General features: G+C 39.4%; 1 protein-coding gene across 2 annotated transcripts in view; it reads left to right on the top strand.

The window, feature by feature from the left end:
- The window catches only part of rbm27 (RNA binding motif protein 27), a 145,381-nt gene that overhangs the window by 107,429 nt on the left and 13,605 nt on the right, over positions 1-24,347 (top strand). The window contains exons 19-21 of one of the 2 annotated variants that reach the window (XM_043703209.2): positions 1,719-1,802; positions 11,029-11,139; positions 14,382-14,732. In XM_043703209.2, coding sequence (XP_043559144.1) covers positions 1,719-1,802; positions 11,029-11,139; positions 14,382-14,399 — 213 coding nt within the window. In that variant the 3' untranslated portion in view covers positions 14,400-14,732. Of the gene's footprint in view, positions 1-1,718; positions 1,803-11,028; positions 11,140-14,381; positions 14,733-24,347 lie in introns of those variants that run through there. The other variant, XM_043703208.2, reaches the window with a different exon arrangement.

Genomic DNA, 24,347 nt, shown 5'->3' with positions numbered 1-24,347 from the left:
AAGAGAGTAGATGCAGTAAGATTGTTCCCCTGGTTAGATGGCATTGATTGAAGGGGTAAAGCCCCAGAATAAACCATATCAGATTGAGATGAAGAATTTCTTCACTTGAGTGTATTGAACCTTTGGAATTTCCTATCCTATATAACTGTGGACGGTGAGTCAGTTTAGTATTTTCAAAACTTAATTCAGTGATTTTCTAAACATTAATGATGTGAACAGATATGGGAGTAGCAAGAGAAAATAAATCTTTGAGGTAGATGATTAGCCATATTTTAAAATGGTGGAGTAGATTGAGTCGTTGGATTCTTGATACCAGGTTCCTTTGAGAAGTATTTATAATCAGGTCATTAGTGACTAAATGTCACTAAATAGCATTGATGTCTGTTGATCATTCTGACCGAATTAGATTTTGTTCTGCATTTTGCGTTTGTATCTCTATTATTCCTTACATTGCTGTGTAGATGTTAGGACTGTATTGATATTGTACAGCTATACCTTACTATTGCTCCAGCACAACAGCTGGGATGTTGTCAAGGCCCATAGTCTTTGCAGTGTTCATTGCATTCATGACTGCATGACATGTTTGCTACTCACAAGGGAAGGAACCCCATGAATATTCAAAATGGTATGATGTCAGAGAGATCATTTGTTTCTCTGAACAATTTTAAAGAGGAGATTTAGCCACTGGAATCCCATTTTGGAATTAAATTTATGATCTTTCATTCCTTCTGAACTCCTCCTCACGGCCTTGTGTTGTGATTTTGCCATGTCACTAAATGCTGAAGTCCCATTGAGAGAAGTTGTCATGAAGGAATTAGTAAGTTAAACACTGCAGGTGATCTGATTTAATGCAACTGGGGAATAGTCATTAACCCAACTATAGTTCAGTTTCAGCTGTGTTTAATTCCATTCTATCAAGTAGGGCTGAATAGTTCCTCCAATCAGTGTCCCCTTACGGGATTACTATCATCAGGTGCTAAATATATTTTTAAAAAGCTATAGGAAAATAATTAACATGAAAAATAAAGAGGCTGAGCAAGTTGTTAGGTCATTCTAACCTGATGTCTTAAATGATATCTTTTAGAAGGTTGCATTAAAAATAATATCCTTTGTATGAAATCTACTGTGTATATTTCTAATTACAATTTAGATTGAGCTCCCTGACATCAATACACGTCCAAAAGAGGTACATAATTTTAGGCTAATTGCATCGTTTTTGAGAAGCAGAGCCCTATTTGTCCAGTCTAATGAATTAAGAGCATTTGCACATACAGATGTCTAAGCTCAAATAAACAGTTTCATCATTTTTTTGTTTCACTTATCAATGAAATTGATAATTTGAATTTCATTTCTGATATGATGAACTAAGCACGATTGAACTTTGACACACTCATGCATTTTTTTAAAAAATCAATCTCCTTAGTTACATTCTGTTCAGTTTTTCCGGTGTTGGTACGAGAGAAATAATCAGTAATCCTGTAATACTGGCACAATGTGTATTGCCATGATATGTAAGTGTTAAAAGAACTAAGATCAGTGAAGATTCACTAAGTCTGTCCTTAGCATCACAGTAAGGTTTAATTGGAATTGAAATTAACGTTTCCAAAACCAGTCTCTGAGCTGTTAGCTATTTGGAGAAAACAGACTGATATTCAAAGGATGTTAGAAAATCTGACTCCTACCTGTTTTTTAAATTGTCTTTTATTTGCTTCTTCTAGAAGTTTGGAGAAGTGGAAGATTTTCAAGAAGATACTCCTTTAAATGTTAGAGTTGCATTCAAATCAAGAATTGAAGCAGAAAATGTAAGTTCTTTTTTGTTTATCTGTTCTTGAACTGAGTTTGTCGCTGTAAGGCCAGCTAGAATTTTCTATCCGTAATTGTTTTTGAGAAGCTGATGACTCCTCTTGAGACACTGTTGTCCGCGTGGTGTAGATTCATATTTTTGTGAATGGGAAATCTTATTTGATCAATCAGTTGAAGTTCTTTGACATGCTATTGACAAAGAAGAAGCTGGTGGATATACTGTACTTATATTTCTGAAAGGTATTGGATAAGATGCCGTATCAAAGGTTATTGTGGAAAATAAAAGTGCATGGTTTAGATGGGAGCATATTGGCATGGTCTGGCTAAGTTGGTTTGACTAACAGGAAGCAGAGAGGAGTCATAAATGGGCCATTTTCAGGCTGTGTGCCACAAGGTTTGGTTCTGGGACCTTAACTGCTGATAATTTATAAAAATGACTGGGAGAAGAGACAGTTGGTATGGTTGCCAATGCCATAAAGATAGATAGGAAACTAAGTTGTGAAGAAGACCTGAAAATACAAAAAGATTATAGATATTAAGTGAGTAGGCAAAGATCAGACAAGTGGAGTATTGTGTGGGAAATTGTCTATTCTGGCAAGAAGAATAAAAAGGAAGCATGTTACTGAAATGGCGAGAGATTTCAGAGCTCTTGAGACATAGAGGGATCTAGATGCCATTGTGCATGAATTACAAAAGGTTAGTTTGCTGCTATTGCAAGTAATTTGAAAAGCATATGAATTGTTATCATTTATCATGAGAAATTAATGTGAAAGGAAAGAGAGAATATGCTTTACCAATGTGAGCATCCTCTCCCTGACCAGTCTCAAGGCATTGGTCATGCATGACCAGCTGCAATGAGCAGACCACATTATCCAAAGACACTAAACAGGTGCACTACTCTGAACTCCACACTGGTAAGGAATCACTGGGAAGACAGAGGAACCACAACGAGGACACTTTGAAAGTGTCCCAAAATAAATTCAACAGCCTCACCGGCACATGTTAATCACTTGCCTTAGAACACACAAACTGGAGAAGAAGCATCCACAAAGATGCCAACCACGAGTTCGACTGAAAGGTCTGTTTCCATGCTGTATATCTCTGACACTTTGAGCATCTGAACAGAGCACCTGGAGGCCAAGGGCAAGCAGTGGAAAAAGCGCACACAATCCAGAGCGACCCTACCCAACCACCTCATTGAACATTACCTGCCCAACTTGTGGCAGAGTTTGTGGCTACAGCATCCTATTATAAAGTCACTGCAGAACCTATCAACCCCCTTCCTCCTCCAAGCCCGAGGAAAGGAAGCAAATCATCCTTGATACCAAGGAACTGCCAGAGAAGAAGGGGCCGCTTCTGGAGTATTGTGTACACTATTGATCACCTCATTTAAGGAAGGATGTATTAGAAGCAGTTCAGAGAACGTTTACTAGACAATCTCTTGGAATTGTGTGTTATGAGGAAAGGTAATCACTGTCATTTCCTTCCAGAAATGGAACTCTCGGGTTTTTGAGGTGTTTCCAAAGAGGCGAGTTGCTGCAGTGTACTTTCTCAATGGTACATGTTGTTGTAACTGTGTCCCAGTAGTGAGTGAGCAGGTTTAAGAAAAACTCCAAAGCCTTTTATTCATAAATAAGAAACAAGAAGGTAACTAGGGAAAGAGTTGGCCCACTCAAGGACAAAGGAGGAAAGATATGTGTAGAGTCAGAGAAAATTGGTGTGATTCTTAATGAGTGCTTTGCATTGGTATTTACCAAAGAGAGGGACATGGCGGGTGTTGAAGTCAGGGATAGATCTTTGATTATTCTAGGTCAAGTCAGCATAAGGAGGGAGGAAGTGCTGTGTATTCTTAAAGGCATTAAGGTGGACAAGTCCCCAGATCCGGTTGGGATCTATCCCAGGTTATTGAGGGGAGCAAGAGAGGAAATAGCTGGGGCTTTAACAGATATCTTTGCAGCATTCTTGAAAAGGGGGAGGTCCCAGAGGACTGGAGAATTGCTCATGTTGTCTCCTAGTTTAAGAAGAGTAGCAGGGTTAATCCAGGTAGTTACAGACCTGTGAACCTGTTGTCAGTGGTAACGAAGATACTAAGGGATAGGATACATACCCATGTGGAAAGAAATGGGCTTATCAGTGATAGGCAACATGGTTTTGTGCAGGGAAGGTAATTTCTTACAAACCTAATAGAATTCTTTGAAGAGGTGACAAAGTTGATTGATGAGGGAAGGGATGTAGATGTAATATATATGGACTTTAGTAAGGCGTTTGATGAGGTTCCCATGTCAGGCTGATGAAGAAGGTGAAGTCGCATGGGGTTCAGGGTGTTCTTGCTAGATGGATAGAGAACTGGTTGGGCAACAGGAGACCGAGAATAGTAGTGCAAAGGAGCTTCTCAAAGTTGGGACCTTTGACCGGTGGTGTTCCACAGGGATCCGTGCTGGGACTACTGTTGTTTGTGATATACAAAAATGATTTGGAAGAAGTTGTAGGTTGCCTCATTAGCACTTTTGCAGATGACACTAAGATTGGTGGAGTAGCAAATAATAAAGAGGATTGTCAGAGAATATAGCAGAATATAAATAAATTGGAGAGTCAGGTGGAGAAATGGCAGATGGAGCTCAATCTGGACAAATGTGATGCATTTTGGAAGATGCAATTCCAGAGTGAACTATATAATAAATGGAAAAGTCCTGGGGAAAATTGATGTGCAGAGAGATCTGGGTGTTCAGGTCCATTGTTCCCTGAAGGTGGCAATGCAGGTCAGGAGAGTGGTTAAGAAGGCATATGCCATGCTTTCTTTCATCAGACGGGGTATTAAGTACAAGAGTTGGCAGATCATGTTATAGTTGTAAAATAGTTTTTTGGTTCGGCCACATTTGGAATACTGTATACAGTTCTGGGCATCACATTACCAAAAGGATGTGGATGCTTTTGTGAGAGTGCAGAGGAGTTTCACCAGGGTGTTGCCTGGTATGGAGGGTGCAAACTTTGAGGAGAGGTTGAGTAGATTAGAACTATTTTCACTGTAAAGAAGGAGGTAAAAGGGGGGCACCTGATTTGAGGCCTACAAAATCATGAGAGGTGTCGACAGGGTGGATAGCAAGAAACTTTTTCCCAGAGTGGAGGACTCAAATACTTGGGGTCACGAGTTCAAAGTGAGATGGGAAAAGTTTAGGGGAGATATGTGGAAAGTTCTTCACGCAGAAGGTGGTGGGTGCTTGGAATGCTTCTCCTGCAGAAGTGATAGGGGCGGAAACGATGGCATCATTTAAAATGTATCTTGACAGATACATGAATGGGCAGGGAGCAAAGGGATACAGATCCTTAGGAAATAGGCAGCAAATTTAGATAGAGCATATGGATCAGCGCAGGCTTGGATGGCCGAAGGACCTTTTCCTGCGCTGTAATGTTCTTTGTTCCAGTGAATGTTTCAGGCAGCTGATGGGTTGTAATCAAGTGCACTCCTTTGTCCCAGGTAATGTTGAACTTTGAGTGATTGTATGAGACATTCAAGCCAGTGGAGAGTGTTCCATTAACTCCTGTCTTGTGCCTTATAGATTGTGGACAGACATTTGGAGTCATGAGTTATTTGCTGCAAAATTCACTGCCTTTGATGTGCTCTCTTATTCACAATTTTTATGTGGTTGGTTCTTTCGATGTTTGGGTCATTCAGTAACTCCCAAGATGGGGATGATGATGCCTTTTCAAGTCAAAGGAAAATGATTACATTATCTCTTGTTGGAGATGATCATTGTGGGGTGAGAGGTGTGAATAATACCTACCACCCGTTAGGTCCAATTAAATGTTGTTTAGGTCTTGCTATGTGCAAGTAGGGTCTCCTTTAGTGTGTCAGGAGTTGCAAATTGTGCTGAATTGTGTGCAGTTATTAAAAGTGTCTTCACTTCTGACCCTTATGATTATACACATCCAAAAACATTCACTCCCCCCACCATTGATGCTGAGCGGTTTGTACCAGCTCTAAGATGCACTGCAGAAATTTACTAAGGTTCTTAGGAAAGCACTCGAAATTCACGACAATTACCATCTGCAAGGACAGTAGATACATCAGAACACCACCACCTTCAAGTTCCTCTTCAAGCCACTTGCCATCCTGAATTAGAAATTATGTCCTTCAGTGTCCACGGTCAAAATCATGGAATTCCTTCCTTAATGGATATTGTGGGCCTGCCTATATCACACAGACAGCAGCGTTTCAAGAACTCAAGTAGGTTTCGAGTGTTGGTCAATAAATGCAGGCCAGTGACACCCACACCCCATGAATAAATTTTTCTTAAAGTAGAAGCTAACATGTCCAGATTGAGCAACAAGCCTCATCTGCAAGCCCGACTCAGGGCTTTTGGTTATTTACTGCTTTGAATTCCTGTTTTACGGTTGCATCTACCTTTTGGCAATTTCCGCACTTCCATTGAATCACAGCACAAGCCCAATGACCTGTTACTTACCTTTCTACAAAGCACTTTACAGCCCACTGGCATCTCAACTTCGAACACGCTTTGATATTTAACAGTTGATTTTTTTTTTCTCTTCAGCAATCTCGCACATTGTGCTAGTATTTCCAGCATCTGGAAGAAGGAATGGATTTTTACTTCAAGGGTGTGGATTAGGTTTTGGACTATGCGTTGGGGAAATTCAAAAATTCCACTTGTTCGCCTCCCACCCCCTCACACTCATGTGTTGACTTACTTTTACATTGTAAATAAGTTGAACCACATTTTTAGATGCTCATGGGATGCAGGCGTCACTGGCTACCCAGCATTTCTTGCCTATCCCTCGATGCCTTTGAGAAATTGGTGGTGAACTACCTTGCTGAACTGCTGCAATCCATGTGCTTGGTAGACCCACATGTCTAATGTCTTTAGAAAGGCAGGTCCAGGATTTTGAACCAGTGAAGGAATGGCAATATGTGTCCAAGTCAGGCTGGTGGAGGGGAACTTGCAGGTGATGGTATTCCCATGTATCTGCTGCCCTTGTTCTTCTGGATGGAAATGTTGGTGGGTTTGAATGGTGCTGTCTAAAGATTTTTGAATTACTGCAGTACATCTTGTAATTAGTACACAGTGTTGCAACTGAACATTGATGCCAATCAAGTGGCTGTTTTGTCCTGGTCGGTGGACACCTTCGTGAGTGTTGTTGGAGCTATGTCCATCCATGGAAATGAGGAGTATTCCATCACACACCTGACTTTTCCCTTTGTAGATGGTGAATAGGAAAGTCAATAGGTGAGTTACTTGCTGCAGTACTCCTAGCTTCTGACCTACTTTTGGAGCCATTGTATCTACAGGGTGAGCCCAGTCCAGTTTCTGGTCAGTAGTAAATCCCAGATGTTCATTGTGGAGAATTCAGCAATGGTAACACTATTGAATGTCAAGGGCAATGGTCGGATGGTGATTGCCTCGTATTTGAGTGGTGTGAATGTTACTTGCCATTTGTTAGCCCACATCTAGATCTTGCCCAGGTCTTGGTGTTTTTGAAGGTAGACTGGTTCAGTATCTGAGGACTCAGAAATGGTACTGAGCATTGTTCAATCATTGGCAAACATTCCCATATCAACCACCTGATGAAGGAGCGGCGCTCTGAAAGCTAAGTGGTTCCAATTAAACCTGTTGGACTATAACCTGGTGTGTGATTTTTAACTTTGTACACCCCAGTCCAGCACCGGCATCTCCAAATCATGATTCCCATATCTGACCTTATGTTGAAATGAAGGTCATTGATGAAGTAACTGAAGAAGGTTGAGCCGAGAACACTAACCTGAGAAACTTCTGCAGCAATGTCCTCGAGCCAAGTTGGCTGACCTCCAACAACTACAACTATCTTTCTGTGTGGCAGGTATGAGTCCAACCAGTTTTCTCTGCTTCCGATTGATTCCAGTCTTGCTAGGGCTCCTTGATGCTACACTCAGTCAAATTTGGCCTTGATGACAAGGGCTGTTGCTCTGGAATTCAGCTGTTTGTCCATGCTTGAACCAAGACAGTAATGAAGTCAGAAGCTGACTGACACTGGTAGAACCCAAACTGGGCATCACTGAGCATGTTATTGTTAAGCAAGTGCTGTTTGATTGCACTATTGATGACACCTTTCATCACTTGACTGATTATTGAAAGTAGAGTGATGGGACTAGATTATATTTCTCCTTTTTGTGGACAGGACAAATCTGGGCAATTTTCCAATTGCCAGGTAGAAAGAGCTGTAGCAGTTTCTAATTGGTCCTTCCAAAGAACCAGCTACATTAACAATTTTTCTGGAAAATATGTGTCTGCTGTGTATCTCTCTGCTGTGTCTGATTTGAAAATGTGTGTGATTTGAACGTATTCTTGAAGTGATAAATTTCTGAAGGGATATCAGAGAGAAAGTGGGAATATGGCATTGAGATTGAATGACCGAGCAGGCTCAAAGGTCCAAATGGTTTACAGAACAACCTCGAATATCCAAACATCAATTATCCAAATTTCGAATTATCCGAACAAGATCTCCAGGTGCCTTAAAAACACTATCCATTATCTGAACAATCCAGTACCCAAACTCTGTTATCCAATCAAAATACTCCCTGCTCATCTTGTTCGAATAATTGACGTTGTTCTTTATTCCTCCTCCAAGTTTGTTTCCCTGATCTAGCCATTGTCAAGCAGTGTCCAAAGCTTACAGTGTGAACCTGGTGCTTTCAGATTGGAGAACAGTGCTCACATTCCCAGGTTAGCAGTGCTCACGATCCTGCATTTTACTGGATGGAGTGTTTTGTATGAAGTAATTGTTCTTGAAGGGGTCAACTTCATGACTGCATCTATTCTACTGAAGTCCCACATAGTCTGTGGTTGGAGACATACTTCTCCTTTAGCTTTGAGCGAGCAGACATATCTGAAGCAGCTCTCTGAGGACCTCGTAATTATGCTGACCAAATGTTTTGGGCATATTACTCTTGTGATTACGTTTTCTTGTTATCTCAGAATAGTGGTTCTTCTGTCAGTGCTGTAGTGCTAGAGGATACAGCACCATAATTACTAGATAGGTGTAAGACAAAGCAAAGACAGAAGAGGGTTGATCGTAATGCAGTGCCTCAAATAGCCTGTACCCTTTACCAAATGCTGGTAGAGGTAACAAATACCATGCAGTGCCAGCAATGATCGCCTGGGAAAATGCTACGGTTGGAGGTATGACAATGTGAAGGGAATTTTAAATTTGATGCATTGCTACACCAAATAGGTCAATGAGGCAGGCAGAAGTGGTGGATGCGGGTACATTACGGTGTTTAAGAGACATTTAGATAAGTAGATCAGTAAGAAATGTTTGGAGGGATATGGGTCAAGTGCAGACAGATGTGACTAGTTTAGTTTGCGATTATGGTTGGCATTGTCTGGTTAGACTGGAGGGTCTGTTTCCTGCTGTATGACTCTCTAACTAAATGCAGAACAATACTCTATAAGTGGATCCAACCAGACCTTCATACAACGTAACAACTTTTACACATCCCTCCCTCAGCATTTTAAACTCAAGCCAAATTTCATATTTTTCGTTGAATCCCTGCAGTGTGGAAGCAGGCCATTTGCCATTTGGCATTTCGAGTCCACACCGACCCTCTAAAGAGCATCCCACCCAGATTCACCCCATTACTCTATCCTTGTAACACTGCATTTCCCATGGCTAACCCACCTAGCCTATATATCCCTGGACACTACAGGGCAATTTAACATGCCGAATCCTTCTAACCTTAACATCTTTGGACTGTGGGAGGAAACCAAAGCACTCAGGAAACCCACGCAGTCATGCGAAAAATGTGCAAACTCCACACTGACAGTCACCAAGGGTGGAATTGAACCCGGGCCCTTGGCATTGTGAGGCAGCAGTCCTAAACACTGAGCCACCCATTTCCTTGATCGTTGTTTCTATTTCTGGGGATAGGTTGGTCATCGATATCTACCAAAAATCCCCCTCAACTCCCATTGTTACCCAGACTATACATCTTTGCATCCTGCTTCCTATAAAGACTCCACTCCACTCTCCCAGTTTCTCTGTCTCTGTTGCGCACATTCCTACAATGGCTACCTTCTACAATGGGTCTCCTTGAAATGTCTATCTTTCTCCTCAACCCACTGGTGATGACTTTAACCAATCTGGTTGGCAAACCATCCGGGCAGGATTTGATTGAAGCAGCAGCCAGCTGTACTTCTTTTCCCATCCCCTCCGAACATTTTGTAAGAAAGAAGTGAGGGTCTCGAGAGGTGCGGAGGAAGATTGACCAGAACAGTTCCAGGGATTTTAGCGACGAGGTTAGGTTGGAGCAACTGGGACTGTTCTCGGAAGGAAAGGACATTTGGAGAGGGGTAACAATACAAGAGATTGAGATAAAGGAGAGGAGCCAATCCCTTCAAGTGATTGGGTAGGGTGGGGAACGGGGGTGGGGGGGACGGGACGGCGGGGAAGGGGTAATGGGGAAGCACAGATTGAAGTATTTTGGCAGGGGCTTCAGGGTGGTGGATATGGGGGGAGGAATATTTTATCTGTAGTGAGCTGGAACTTGCTGTCCACAAGAACAGTAGAAGTAGCGACGATGAAGGACTTCAGAAGAAAATTAGGTGGAGGGAAATGAACATGCAGGGGGAGTGGGAGCTAGGTGAGTTCAGGGTGTCATGTGACTGTGCTTCAACGGGAATCAGCGCTCAAGACAAAACTGAAGAGAGCTCCAAACCTCAAACTCCTGCTGAGTCACCGCTCCCTCGGAAATGAATTCTGCATATTTCTTCAGCACGGCCCTCAGTTTCTTGATCTGTTTGTAAGTCAGGGGTTGCGTGAACATTGGATTGTCCACCTCGTTGTGACCATTGCGTTGATAACAGACCACCACCAGTTTTGTGGCTTTCTAAAATTTAGGATCCCCAAATCTTGTTGCCATTACACAGTTTGTAGCTTAATGAGTAGGGCAAAGCTATAAGACATAACTTGAACTTAGCTATTGGTAACTATTTGTTTGCGCTTCATATGTCTGGCCACATGTGCTACGTAGCATTTTGGTACTACAGTGTAAGTTGAACCACATCTGTCCTTGTTACTAGTAGAGTTTTATACTGTGACTTTTTTATTTTGTTGTATTTTAAAATGATTCAGAAGAAAAAGTTGAAAAGTGCTTCAAATTTTTTCTTACAATTATATCATCAATTGACTAAAGTTAAACTTTCTAATTTTTGAATCATATTTCTAAATTATGTGCAGGCTGCCAATCAGGGTGCAAAGTTCAAAGGCAGAAATCTTCAGATCTCCTGGTACAAGCCAAAAGCACCTTCAGTATCAACAGAACCGGAGGAGGAGGATACAAAAGAAGAGGTACTGCACTGGCCATAGAATTTCCCACTGCTTGGAATAATACAGTAGTGTTAGTGCTGCTGAAGTTCTTGTCAGGCAAACAATTTGCACTGAAATCAGGACTACTGTTAATTATAGAAAAGATTTCAGAAATGATTACTTCCTAAGGCAATATTGCTAGTAGTTGAAGTAGAATAATGTTGTAAATATATAATGTTTTTATATATGTGTGAAAAAAAATTACCAAGTAATTTGGCTTTGGGTAGAAGAGAAAAATAACTGTAATTTGTGTATTTTACTTATTTATGCAAATTTCTTTGTTACTTGAGTAAGCACTAGTGTGTACTGATTACCGACACAAGCTTTCAGACCATGCTTGTTGCCGTTGCATGTACACTACAGAAAACTGCTGCGTGCCCATAAATCAGATTGATGGGGCCATCATCACTGTGGTAAACTACAGGCAAGCACATAAACAACTTGAATATGTTTCACTCCATCTCTCTTGAAGGTACAAGTTTGTGCTGGATCATCGATCTGTGGGTACTAGGCCATTCCATGTACGAGCATCAGTAGGTTATCTGGCCATGAGGGGCCTTGCAGCTTACCTCAGCCATGACCTAGCCAACAACTCTGTAGTTTTCAGTAGGAGTCATTTGAGTGCCTGAAACTGCCTTGATTTGTAGCTTCCCACCTTTCCCTCCAGCACTACACCTAATTGAAGTACTTCTCTTTCTCTCTGGGTTGAAATCTCACAGACCAGCTAATAATAAGTATCCGTTCTTACTTGTGAGATCTTGACTGTATTAGGGTGATAAATCGATGCACTTATTTCTAGTTTTTATTTTTAAATGTCTATAAATGTTAAATTATCAATTCATAAAATAGTAAGGCTATTTCACATTGTCCTTGAGAAACTCTTTGAGGTCAAATATTCTCTCTCAAATAGGCAAGTTGTGTTTCAAATGCAGTCCATTATAAGCTTGTTTTTTTTCTACATTAAATGAATAATTACAGGTTTACGAGTAATGTCATGTTTCGTGACTTCATACCTCAGCACATTATGCAAGAATGAAACTGCTCAACAAACAGTAGAACAAGTAAATTTATTGCCTGCAATACTAGTTAAGCTACTTCAGTGTACATGTTCACATTTTTTGTTCATCTGATTTCCAAGTTTTCAATCTATAGTCAGAAAGGATTTCACATTCAGCAAATTGGGAAACCGTTTTAATTCAGGAATGTGAATATAGTTTTTGGAGAACTCTAGTTCATTCCTTGTAAAATAGATTAAATGTACAAGCCCCTGCTGCTTATCTAACTCCAGGCTTTCTCATAACTTGCACCATAAGTTATTAATCTGCAATACTTGTACTTATTGTATATTCAGTAGATTTGAAGATATTAAATTGGTCAAATTCCCAATACTGGCTTTTGTATAGTGCAAATGAAAAGGAAAAACTGAATCTGAAATGCTGGTAGGATGCAGTAGCAATTCGGAATGTACTATGTATGAAATATACAAACATATGAATTAAGAGCAGGTGTAGGCTGTTCAGCAGGTCCCTGACCAAAATATTAACTTTTAGAACCATGGAAAATTTACAACACAGAGCTCATTCAGCCCATTGTGTCATTAGAATCGGGAGCAAACTCTAGTATGATACCATCCATGTTTATGATATCACAAATTGTTTGACTCCTTCCCCTCTTGTGTGAGGCTCAAATTCCCATGTCAGTGCTGCTTGAAAGATGGACATGGTGCTATCCAATAGATATGGAGCTTTCTTTCAGAAACCTCTGTACCAAAAACTCTTATAAAAATATGCATTGTTACCCTTTTCTTTGTTATTTGATTACTTCTCATCTGTAGGGAGGGTTTTATGTTTTATTCAAAAAATCTCCAAGTTCTATTTATGCATCTGGAGTTAGATAATTTTTAATAACAATTGGTGAAATTATTTTGTAATAAAGTATCGTATTTATCCCCTAACTATTAACTCAGTGCATCGTTCATAAATAAGTAGCTAATGGTGAGGTTTAAACTTGATTTCGCTTCCTAACAGATCACTGCAAAAGGTTCACAGAAGAATTTAAATCTGAATCAAGCCATTGATCACAATGATGACTTTTAGTCAAATTTGGATCCATATTTTTCAGAGATATTTTGGGGATTCTGGTTTGATGCAATTCAAAACTAATGTTTTGGGAAAAAAAGTCCTTTCATCAAGCTAAAAATCAAGCTAGAGGGACACTAGGACATAGGAGACAGGGGCAAGTAATAAAGCAATTTTGATTTTCTGTTGATTAACTTTTAGAGTATAACAGTTGATTTCTGACATTGATTTGGTGCTGTCACTTGTCTGAATGGCAATCATTTTGACTTTCAAGCTTTGTCGAATTGGGGAGCAGTTGGATGGTTGTTTCTGAAAGGAAAATTAAGTCTTCTATAAGTTTAAATTTAAGGTATTTTAAATTTTAAAACATTAGTAAGTTGTATATGTAGAGTTGCATTGTTTGACTTTCACAAAACAGCATACAGTTACAGATGTTACTCATTTTTGGATAAACTTCGTTTCCAATAGATCAGGATCAAATATCACTAATTTTAGGAACCGAACTTAAGAGAAAAAAATAAACACTTGATTTAGAAAATTCTTTTGTGTGTGTTACTATCAACTTACAAAGTTGTAAATTCTGCAGCCCAGAAATGAGATGACAAAGTCAGAGTGTGCTTTATATGTTCACTTAGAAATTTGTGTCACTGTTAGTTTAGTGAATAATGCACTGTAAAACTTCTATCTTAGTTCAGAGAGAAAGCCATGTTAACTCTGTTATCATTCTTAAATTTGAATCGTGTGGGAGCATCAGAGTTCAGAAAATTAGATGCAGCACACGATATCAAACTTGATGCATTTTTAGAAAAAACACTTCCTTTTCCTACTTTTTAAGATTAATTTGAGTGCTTCGTTTTTTTTTTAAACTGGAGCTGGGCCTTTAAATAAATATCTTTGTTTCAAAAAAAAAGTTCTTTAAATTTTCCACTTGCATCCTCATAGAAATAAATCCTTATGCTTAAAGGATTTAGCTTCTCCTTAATTACCTGGTAAATATATGAAAATTTAATTCTAACTGAGAAGCTGTGATATTCCAGAAATCGATAGTTAAATGCAACATTTGGATTAGTTTATTACAGGACTGTAGCTACGGATATTTCCAGTCCGATCTGGGTTTGTTTAAATAAATATTATGTGTCGTTCCAGCTCCAGGGACATCAATAGGAAGGAGATCAATGATGAGGAATCTGTAGCTGTAATACATCAGGCATTTGATAAACACAGCAATTAATTGGAAGGCCCAACACTTGTTGTGCGATTATGTGTTATGGCACCTACCCAAATGCATTATATACTATAACTACAGAAAGAAGTGAAACAGGGAAAATGTGAATGTAGTAAATCCAAACAGCATATATTTCCCATCCCTCCCAACCAAAAACACTTTCCTTCAGAAAACAGGATAAAGATAATACTGTGATGCATGCATGTATGTATGTAGTACATGAACATTATGTATCAAACAATCTTGAAATAAAACATATTGTTGCCACTGGTTTGGAAGTATTAGTATGATGTCATGTGTGTTAAAGCTAATACCATTTAATAAAAAGTTAAACAAAAAACTACTTTCTAGTGGCACTGATTTGCCAAAATGATAAAGATTTGGTGCTACTTTGTTCTGATATGAGATGTTTGGTAAGTACAGAAATGAGAAAATTTCATTTTAGGGCTAATGTTTCAATTTAAAGATGAATAATTAACCTGTAAAAGTATAATCTTCACTAAATTTTTAGTGGTTCCGACAGATTATTAGTAAGTAGTATTAAGCCACTATGACATTTTCAACTATTTGCTATCTTCAAGAGGTAAAATTATCAATTAATGATCTAATCAGATTGCTGGTGCTGCTAAGGGCCAAAATGTTGGGGGTGGGGGGTGTTCTGGTTCAACAATGGGTGTATCTTGTTGATTGCTTGCTTCCTTTCCAAAAGTTTAGCATTTTCTTTATGAAATGTATTTTCAATACACATGCAAGTGGAAATACTGTTTTCATTTAATAGTCTGTAGACTGGCTGGAACGTTTAAGATCATTCATTACCCATTGAAGAGACACTATCCTGTATACATAAATGTTTTGTTGGCAAAACCTATCGAGGGTGAATATGTCAACAGAACAAGAATTCATTCCTTGAGACTGATTTTGAGTTATCTGGTCAGTTCAGGTGATGTTCAAGACGCCATCAACTGAAACCTGTGAAACAGTTCAACAGATTGGCAGTCACGCTCTTGGATTTGCATTTTCAGATGGTAGAGATTATCCTTCAATGACATAACGTTCATCTCGCAGCATGACCTTCCAAGTGCTTTAGAAATAAAACTTCCCAAATATTCAATATTTCTGTTTTAGTCTGTAAGATGCAGAGAGAAATTGCATATTACAGGTCTGTTGAAATCCCAAATACTAGAAGTTGATAATCTATTTTAGAATTGGTTTTTGCAATTTTTTACATAAAGTGCTGAAGAAACACAGCAGGTCTGGCAACATCTGAAAAGGGAAATGATTAACATTTTGAGTCCCTTGGACTCTCTTTCAAAATTAGAGAGGTGGAAAAGTAATCCGTTTTATACTGTCAAAGATCGGGAGGAGCAGGTGTGCCAGAAGGCAGCTAAGGGGAAGATTGAAGTGAAATTAGAGATCATTGGTGTTGCAGAACAAAGGGCAAAAGGAAATGGTTGTAGACCATTTGCTATAAGTGCAGAATTAGGCCTTCAGCCCATCAAATCTTCTGCCATTCCATCATAGTAGACAGGCAGGAGGCTGGAAGAACACAGCAAGCCAGGCACCATCAGGGGGTGCAGAAGTCGACATTTCAAGTGTAACCCTTCTTCAGGACCTAATGCTCCTGGCTTGCTGTATTCTTCTAGCCTCCTGCTTGTCTACTTTGGATTCCAGCATCTGCAGTCTTTTTGTCTCTACCATTCCATCATCACTAGTATGTTCCTCAACTCCATTCTTTTGCCTTCTCCCAATAACTTTTAATCCTCTTATCATTGAGAGAGAGAGAGGTCCAGAGGACATGTTAATAGTAGGTATTAATTGCATATTCAAAGCAAACTCAGCTGAAAGCTGTTCCAACAAAATCAGGCACTGGCGGGAGAGGTGTGGAGTCAGAAGAACAAAATGGAGAACAATTCATGGCATGAAGCTGTTGAATTCAACGTTGAATCCAGAAGACTGTCAAGTGCCAAGATAGGAAATAAGGTCTATTCCTCTAACTTATATTGGGTTTCACTGGATCAAGGTTGGAAATATTGCCATGAGAGCAAGATGCTATTAAATTTGGAGGTTACTTGGAAGGTTGTGGACACACTGAGAGGATGTGTCACCCAGTCTGCTTTTCACCTCCCCAGTTTAGAGGAAACCGAATTGTATGCAGCAAGTACGATGGATCAGATTGAAAATAGTACTGGCAAATTGGTGTTTTATCTGGAAGGAGTGTTTGGGATCTTTGAAAAGAAGAAGGGAGAAGGTAAAAGAGAAATGTCGCAGTAACTGCAATTTGACGGCAAGAGCCTGTGGAAGGAGGATAAGGTATTGGGGTAATAGAGGAGTGGATGAGGGTATAATAGAGGGAATAGTATCTTCAGAATACTGATGGGGACCAGAAGATGTGATAGTTGTAGCACAGAAAATGAGGAACCCTACCATGCCTCTATGAGGAACAGCAGAGTTTAGGGGGAGAGGGCAACTAATAATGACCCTATCCACCACAATATGGGGGATCAAGGGTAAAGGAAGTTATGTCAAAAATACCATTGTGGAAGGTAGCATCATTTGAACAGATGTAATGGAGACTGAGAAGCTGGGAGAACGAAAGGGAGGCTTTTCAGGAAGCAGGGTCTGAGGAAGTGTAACTGAGGTATCTGAGTGAGTAAGTGGTAATGAATATGAATAGACAGCCTATCCCACAGGATATGAGGCCAAAGAAGTCAGATCATATTGGTGATGGATGGGAGTGTAGAGGGATTGGCTGTCAGTAATGAAGAGAAGGCACCTCAGGTATTTTTTCTGACATTGTTCAAATGATATAGGGCAACAGAAGAATCTTGAAAGAAGTTGGGTAGAGACTGGACAAGGATAAAAAAAGTCACAATAAGAAGAAATAAATTCAGTGAGGCAGGAGCAGGATACAATGTTGGGCTGCCAAGGCAATCAGGTTTGTGAATTTTGGGAAGAAAGTAGAAGTGGATTGTTCAGGGTTGATGAATCCAGTGATTTTGGATGCTCAGTGGTTGGGTCATGTTCTGGTGAGATGGGAAGAGGTGTTTGAAAGTGAGTACCTGGCCTCTTCATGTTAAAGACCAGTACAACCAGATGACAGAGCAGCACTGTTGTTGATAGTGAAGATGTTTAGACCTGAGGGAATGGAACAGCAAGCGTATGAGAGGAATAGAAAAAAAACTTGAGGTGATTGCGGTCATGCTGACAACTCCTGAGGAAAAGATTGAGAGCAAGAAAGAGGGTCAGAGGGAGGAGTCCAGGTGAAAGGACAGTACTGGAGACAGGTTAAAGGGTTGGTGCAATTTGGAGATCACTGCTATTAAAAGAAGTGGGCATGGAGACACAGGCAATGGAAGAATTCAACATCATGTCATGCCTGAAGTTCGTAGAAGTTGGGGGCCTAATGGGCTATGACTGAGTCATTCAATGAATATTGATCTTTCACTCTAACATTGAATGATATCAGGCTATCGTGAATACATGTTGAGGTGAGATGAGAAGAAGGGCTGGGGTCAGAGGGAGCAGCATGGAAGAAGGATCTGGAAGCATCTTGATACCCTTAAGTTGTTGGAGCTTGTGTTCCTTAATACCTGGGAGGAAGAGAAAATGTTTCTTATTAAAGTGTCAGATGAGGCGAAAAATAAAATAAAATTGCTGATAGAGTCAATGTTGATAGAGAAAGAGGTTGAGTGTGCATGCGGTGGCATGGCACTGCATGTGGATCTCAGGATGCATTGTGAATAGTCCAAGAGTGTTTTATGCCTTGGGATATCTGTAATCCTGGGAGGATTCGAAACATGAAAGATGGAACTTTAGTTGGAAACCATATGGGGTAAGTCACTGAGGGAGATGTGTGGCTGTGATGGTGAATTTTGGTAAACACCTTATCAAATACCACAAGGAAAATGGAAGGCAAATGAAGGATAACAAGGTGAAAGAGATCAATGGATATCCCATTGGAAAGAGAAGCAGAATTTCAAGGTAGGTATTTTTGGGAGAGAACTAGCAATGAATTAAACACTAAAATGAGCAAAATACCATGGATGTTGGAAATCTGATTTTAAAACTGTAAGTGGAGAATTTCAGCAGGTCTGGTAGCATCTATTGAGATAGAAAAATAAAGTTAACATTTCAAGGCCAATATGACTACTTCAGAGCTGAAGAATGAAGCAGAAAAGTGATGGGTTTTATACCATTTTTAAAGGAAGTGATGGGGAGGAACAACTGTTTTTACACAAAGTTCTGCAATGAACATTTCAAATGATCTTGCGTAATTTGATACCTTTGCAAATTGTTTCCAAAATTGGAATGCACTCAACATCCTAAAGGTTCCATGGATAACTCTTTGAAATAAATCTGTTTAATAGTACAGTCTGCTGTAAAGAAGTATTTGAAGTATCCTCTCTTCTGCAGAGACTTTGAAAGAAGTCTCGGGTTTTGAAGGGGTAGGAAGGAAAATTGAGTTGAAACTGCAAAAAGACCACAACAGTTTGATCTTATACATTAGCAGAGCAGGTTCAGCTGAATAGCCTATACTCCTGTTTTCCAACGTTCCAATAAAGTGACATACAGTAAATGGGTTTGTTGTTTGCTGGGGCCTGCTACCCTGATTATTTCATGCTGACGTTTGCATATTGGGCTCTTAGTGCAGTGTTTCCTTAAGGTAAGTAACTTTTGATTTGGGCTTACAATTCTACAGTGAGCCTACATCATAACAATTATTAGAAAGGGAAGTATAAATTCTATTTCAGAACAATAATGAGAACCAATAAGACCAGTAAAGCAGAACATTTACAATTTAAGAATTTATTGAGTAGTTAGGCAAAATATCATACTTGTATTAGACTGCATGTGAATGATGATTAAGGAGGCAAAAATACACTCCGTTTTATTCAGTTAGAGGAATCGGAGGAAATTTATGTGACAAGCAAATCATTTTTGGTATCTTTATGGTCAGAATGGTGAATTTATTAATACTTCCAAGATGCTTAATTTGACTGCCGTCTTTTCAGTGAAGTTTGTGTTTCAGTGTGGAACCTTGAATTCAGCATAACCTAATTATTTGATAAGTTTATGCTTTTCACTTCAATATATTCAAATAGAACTTGCACAGTACATCTAAGCATTGTTTTGGGTGATGGAGATAACTTTCAGACTTTAAAAAAATGAATGTAGACTCTTGCAGATGACCCTTTTAATATCTATTTTCCACTTCCATTTATAAACTTAAAAACCAGAATACTTTTGTGGAGGTATTATTTGTCTGTTTTTGTTGTTGTATTTCTGATGAGTAACATTTCAATAGTTTCAGTTCTTTTTCTTTAGCATGATATTTGCATTATAACTAGTTACCATTCTGTTTGAGCTGAAATGTATTGTCAATAATAATAATTTAAAATAAGCTATTTAGTTCCACAGAGATTAGTATTTTACCCCCTCAAATCAGATGATCGAAAAAATGCAGTTACTTTTAACCTTTGTTCAGATTGTGTTATTGGAGGCTTTTGGTATTGTTGTGCTGTTGAAGGTGGTGATCTTTGGATGAGAAATTAAATAACCACCTTATGTGCTCCTTCAGATGCACAACAGATCTCATGGTGCTATTTTAAAGATACAAAATAGTTATCCTCAATGTCCTGTCCAATGTTTATCCCACAAAAATCATTAAAAACAGAATGTGGAGTAGCAATGGATATGATCTCTCTGGATTTCAGTAAGGCACTTGACAAGGTTGCTCACAGTAGGCTGGGAAGCAAGGTTAAATCATATGGAATGCAAGGAGAACTAGCCATTTAGATACAGAACTGGCTTGAAGGTAAAACATAGAGGCTGGTGGTGTAGGGTTGCATTTCAGATTGGAGGCTTGTAACCAGTGGTGTGCCATAAGGACTGGTGCTGGGTCCACTGCTTTTTGTCATTTATTTAAATGAATGTAAACAGAGGAGGTACGATTAGTAAGTTTGCAGATGACATTAAAAGTGGAGGTGTAGTGGACAGCAAAGAAGGTTATCTCAGATTACAATGGGATCTTGATCAGATGGGCCAGTGGGCTGAGGAGTGGCACATGGAGTTTAATTTAAATGTGAGGTGCTGATCTTGAAAAGGCAAATCAGGGCAGGACTTAGACGTTTAATGTCAAGAGTGTGGTGCTGGAGAAGCACAGCAGGTCAACGTTTCGGGCAAAAGCCCTTCATCAGAAAACTGAAACGTTGATTCTCCTGCTCCTCAGATGCTGCTTTATCTCCAGCATCTGCAGTCCTCACTTTGTCCTTATACATTTAATGGTAAGGTCCTGGGGAATATTGCTGAGCAAAGAGACCTTGGAGTGCAGGTTCATACTTCTTTGAAAGTGAAGAGGCAGGTAGATAGGCTAGTGAGAAAGGTGTTTGGTATGCTTTCCTTTATTGGTCAGAGGATTGAGCATAGGAGTTGGGAGATCATGTTGTGGCTCGACAGGACATTGGTTGGACCACTTTTGGAATATTGTGTGCCATTCTGGTCTCCCTCCTATAGGAGGGATGTTTTGAAACTTGAAAGGGTTCAGAAAAGATTTACAAGGATGTTGCCAGGGTTGAAGAATTTGAGATATAGGAAGAGGCAGAAGAGGCTGGAGCTATTTTCCCTGGAGCGTAAGAGGCTGAGGGGTGACCTTATAGAGGTTTATAAAATCATGAGGCGCATGAATAAGGTAAATAGACAAGGTCTTTTCCCTGGTTTGGGTGAGTCCAGAGTTAGAGGGCATAGGCTTAGGGTGAGAGGGGAAAGATTTAAAAGGGACCTAGCAGGCAACCTTTTCATGCAGAGGGTAGTGGATATATGGAATGAGCTGCCAGAGGAAGTTTGGCTGGTACAGTTACAGCATTTAAAAGGCAGATGAATGGGTATATGAATAGAAAAGGTTTAGAGAGCTTTGGGCGAAGGGCTGGCAAATGGGACTAGAATAGGTTAGGATATTTGATCGACATGGACGAGTTGGATCAAAGGGTCTGTTTCACATTGTTATCACATTGTTTATGAGAGCTTGCAGAGTTCAAATTAGCAGCCATGTTTCTACATGACAGCATGAATTATACATCAAGAATCCTGTATTTTGTGACTGTGAAAAGATTTAAGCAGTCTGATTGTGGAAAATGTGGTATAAGTGCAATTTTTCCATGTCTTGATATACCAACCAACAAAGAACACCTGTTTTTGATTGATTGCATAACCTAATTACCTGCATCTGACAGGAGACAAAGAAACATGATTCAAGAGAGTTTTGCCTCTGATCTTAACATTTGGAATTAACAATAATATACCTTGCAAAGCAGTGCATTGAAGATGTTTACATATATGAATGAATTGAAAATAGGATGTGGAAAGGTGAGCTTTTCTAATTCATATGTATGGGATGTTTTCGGGAGGCCAAATGAATAACAGTGGCATTTCATGTAGAAATGTGAGGTAATTTGTGCAGATATTACAGTATACAGGCTACAATGTTTTTTTAAAATTTGTGCGTGATATGTACATTGCAGGCTGAGCCATTGTTTATTGCCTGTCCCTAATTGCCCTTGAGAAGGTGGTTATGAGCTGCCTTTCTAAACCGCTGTAGTTATTGCTGTACAGGTATACCCACAATACTATTGGAATGGGGTTTCAGGATTTTGATCCAGTGACACTGAAGGAATGGTAATATAATTCACAGTAGGGATGGTGTGTGTCTTTGAGGGGACTTGTGGCCTGTGGTTTTCTGTGCGGTTGCTACCCTTGTACTTTCGAGGTGGTAGGGGTCATAGGTTTAGAAGGTAGTGTCAAAGGAGCCTTCATGGGTTGCTGCAGTGTATCTTTTAGATGGGACCAACTGCTGCCGTTGTGTGCTAGTGAGGGAATGAATTTTGAGAAGGATGCTATGTGAATGAAGCAAACTGCTTTGTCATGGATAATGTTGAGCTTTTGTTTGAAGAAGTGTTGAAGCAGCATTCATCCAACCAAGTGGGGGTATTGCTTTGTACCTTGTAGTTGGTTGCCAGACATTGGGAGATAGGAAGTGCATTACTTCCATAGAATTCCTAATCTCTAATCTGTCATTTGTAGCCACAGTATTTATTTGACAGGTCAATTTTAGTTTCTTGATAATGGTAATGACTAATGCCTTGAAAGTGGGGGATTCAGCATATGTAATATTAATGAATGTCATGGGGAGGTGGTCATTGTCTGGCACTTGTGTGGTGTGAAATTTATTGCCACTTAATATTGCAAGCCTAGATGTTGCTGCATGTGAATAATGGCGACTTCAGTATCTGAGAAGTTGTGAATGGTGCCCAAAATTGTGCAATCGTTCGCCATCAACCTAATTTCTGACCTTATGCTGGGGAGAAGGTCTTTGCTGGAGATGATTGTAGCTTGGAACTCCTCCAAAGATATCCTTAGACTGAAATTATTGATTTGCAACATCCGCAACTATTTTCCTTGCTATGTTTCCAGCTACAGTGAATTTTCTCAGATTCCCATTAACTTCAGTTTTGCTATCTTGCCTTACCTTTGGAATTAAGTTCTTCTGTCCATATTTGGACCCAAGGCTGTATGGGCTTGGGAACCAAATGATCCTGGCAGAACCCAAACTGAGCGTCAGTGAGCAGCTTATTGTGGAGAAAGTGATGTCTGTTAGCTCTTTTAATTTCCTCTTCCATCACTTTCCTAATGATCAGAAAGAAGATTGATAGGGGGAGTAATTGGCTGATTTGAAGTTGATCTTTTATTATCGTTTAAGGCAAAAATTGAAAGCATGATTTTGTGTCATATTGATGAATTTTCAACTTTGAGAGTGAATGTATTACGCAACAGTTTTTTTTGCATTGGTGGAATTCTTAGAATATCAATTTATTTCCGTTCTAGATTCAAAGAAGCTGAAGATGGTTGGTCTAGATTGCAATAATTTGGATTTTGTGTGCTATTGAGCATTAACTTGGAGGAACACTGGTGGAAATCTTCAGAAGCAAGCATCATTTCTTACATCGAGACTAGCAAAAGTTGAAACAATGTCTCCATTCTCCACTTGGAGGCATTTCTACTCTTTTTGGCCAGGCCTAGTGGGCATCCTTCTGTATCTGATCCTTTGTTCAAAGATAATTTGAGACAAAAGATTGTTCTTGACCGTTATAATAGAACAGTGATAAACAGTTATAGATCAAAAGGTATGAATTTCCAATGTAATGTCTGCAAGGGAGTGGTTTTGTTTTTTTAATTATACAGCTCCGTTAACCATGAACCTTTTACATAATGCTCCAAGAACAACAGTCATAAATCAAGTGCAACATTCTGCTTTTGTTTTCCACATTAAGTGACCATTGCTCACCTTTGTCCTATGAGAAAAGAAAGCAGACTGTATAGAACATTTTTGAATCAGATTTTAAGAGTGATTTATTTAGATTCAAAGCCTGGGCCCTAAATCTAAACTAAATAATGACTTGAGAATGAAGGATGACTTAGCTCAGGTGGATTAGAAAACTAGATTAAAAGACCATAGCTCACAATGGCAAACATCTCAATAAATAATTATTAATTCACAATAAATGTAAAATACATTAAGAATCTTCATTTTGTACAATCTAATACTGTGGTCCAACTGTCACTAATTGGTGAAGCTAAAATAGTATTAGATAAAGGCAAGAAGCTTCTGATGTCACCAAAAACAGTAGCTATCCTGAGATTTTCTAGACTTCAGAGTTCAGCGTGGCGACCGAAAATTATAAGTGAGAGTAAACTGAAGGGAAAATGAGGTAAGATAGATTGTAAAAGTGTCTGGGCTGCTGGTGGTGGTGGATGTGTTGCACTTGGGTGTGTAGAAAGGAAGAGGTTTAGCAAAAATAAACATAAGGCTGTTCGAGGCATTGACATTAGACGTT

The sequence above is a fragment of the Chiloscyllium plagiosum genome, unplaced genomic scaffold, assembly GCF_037043375.1.
Source record: "Chiloscyllium plagiosum isolate Xiang-an unplaced genomic scaffold, Cpla_swu_hap1 HiC_scaffold_16, whole genome shotgun sequence".
NCBI lineage: Eukaryota > Metazoa > Chordata > Chondrichthyes > Orectolobiformes > Hemiscylliidae > Chiloscyllium > Chiloscyllium plagiosum.
Note: the sequence above shows the minus strand (reverse complement) of the source record. Positions and strands in the feature narration are given on the sequence as shown.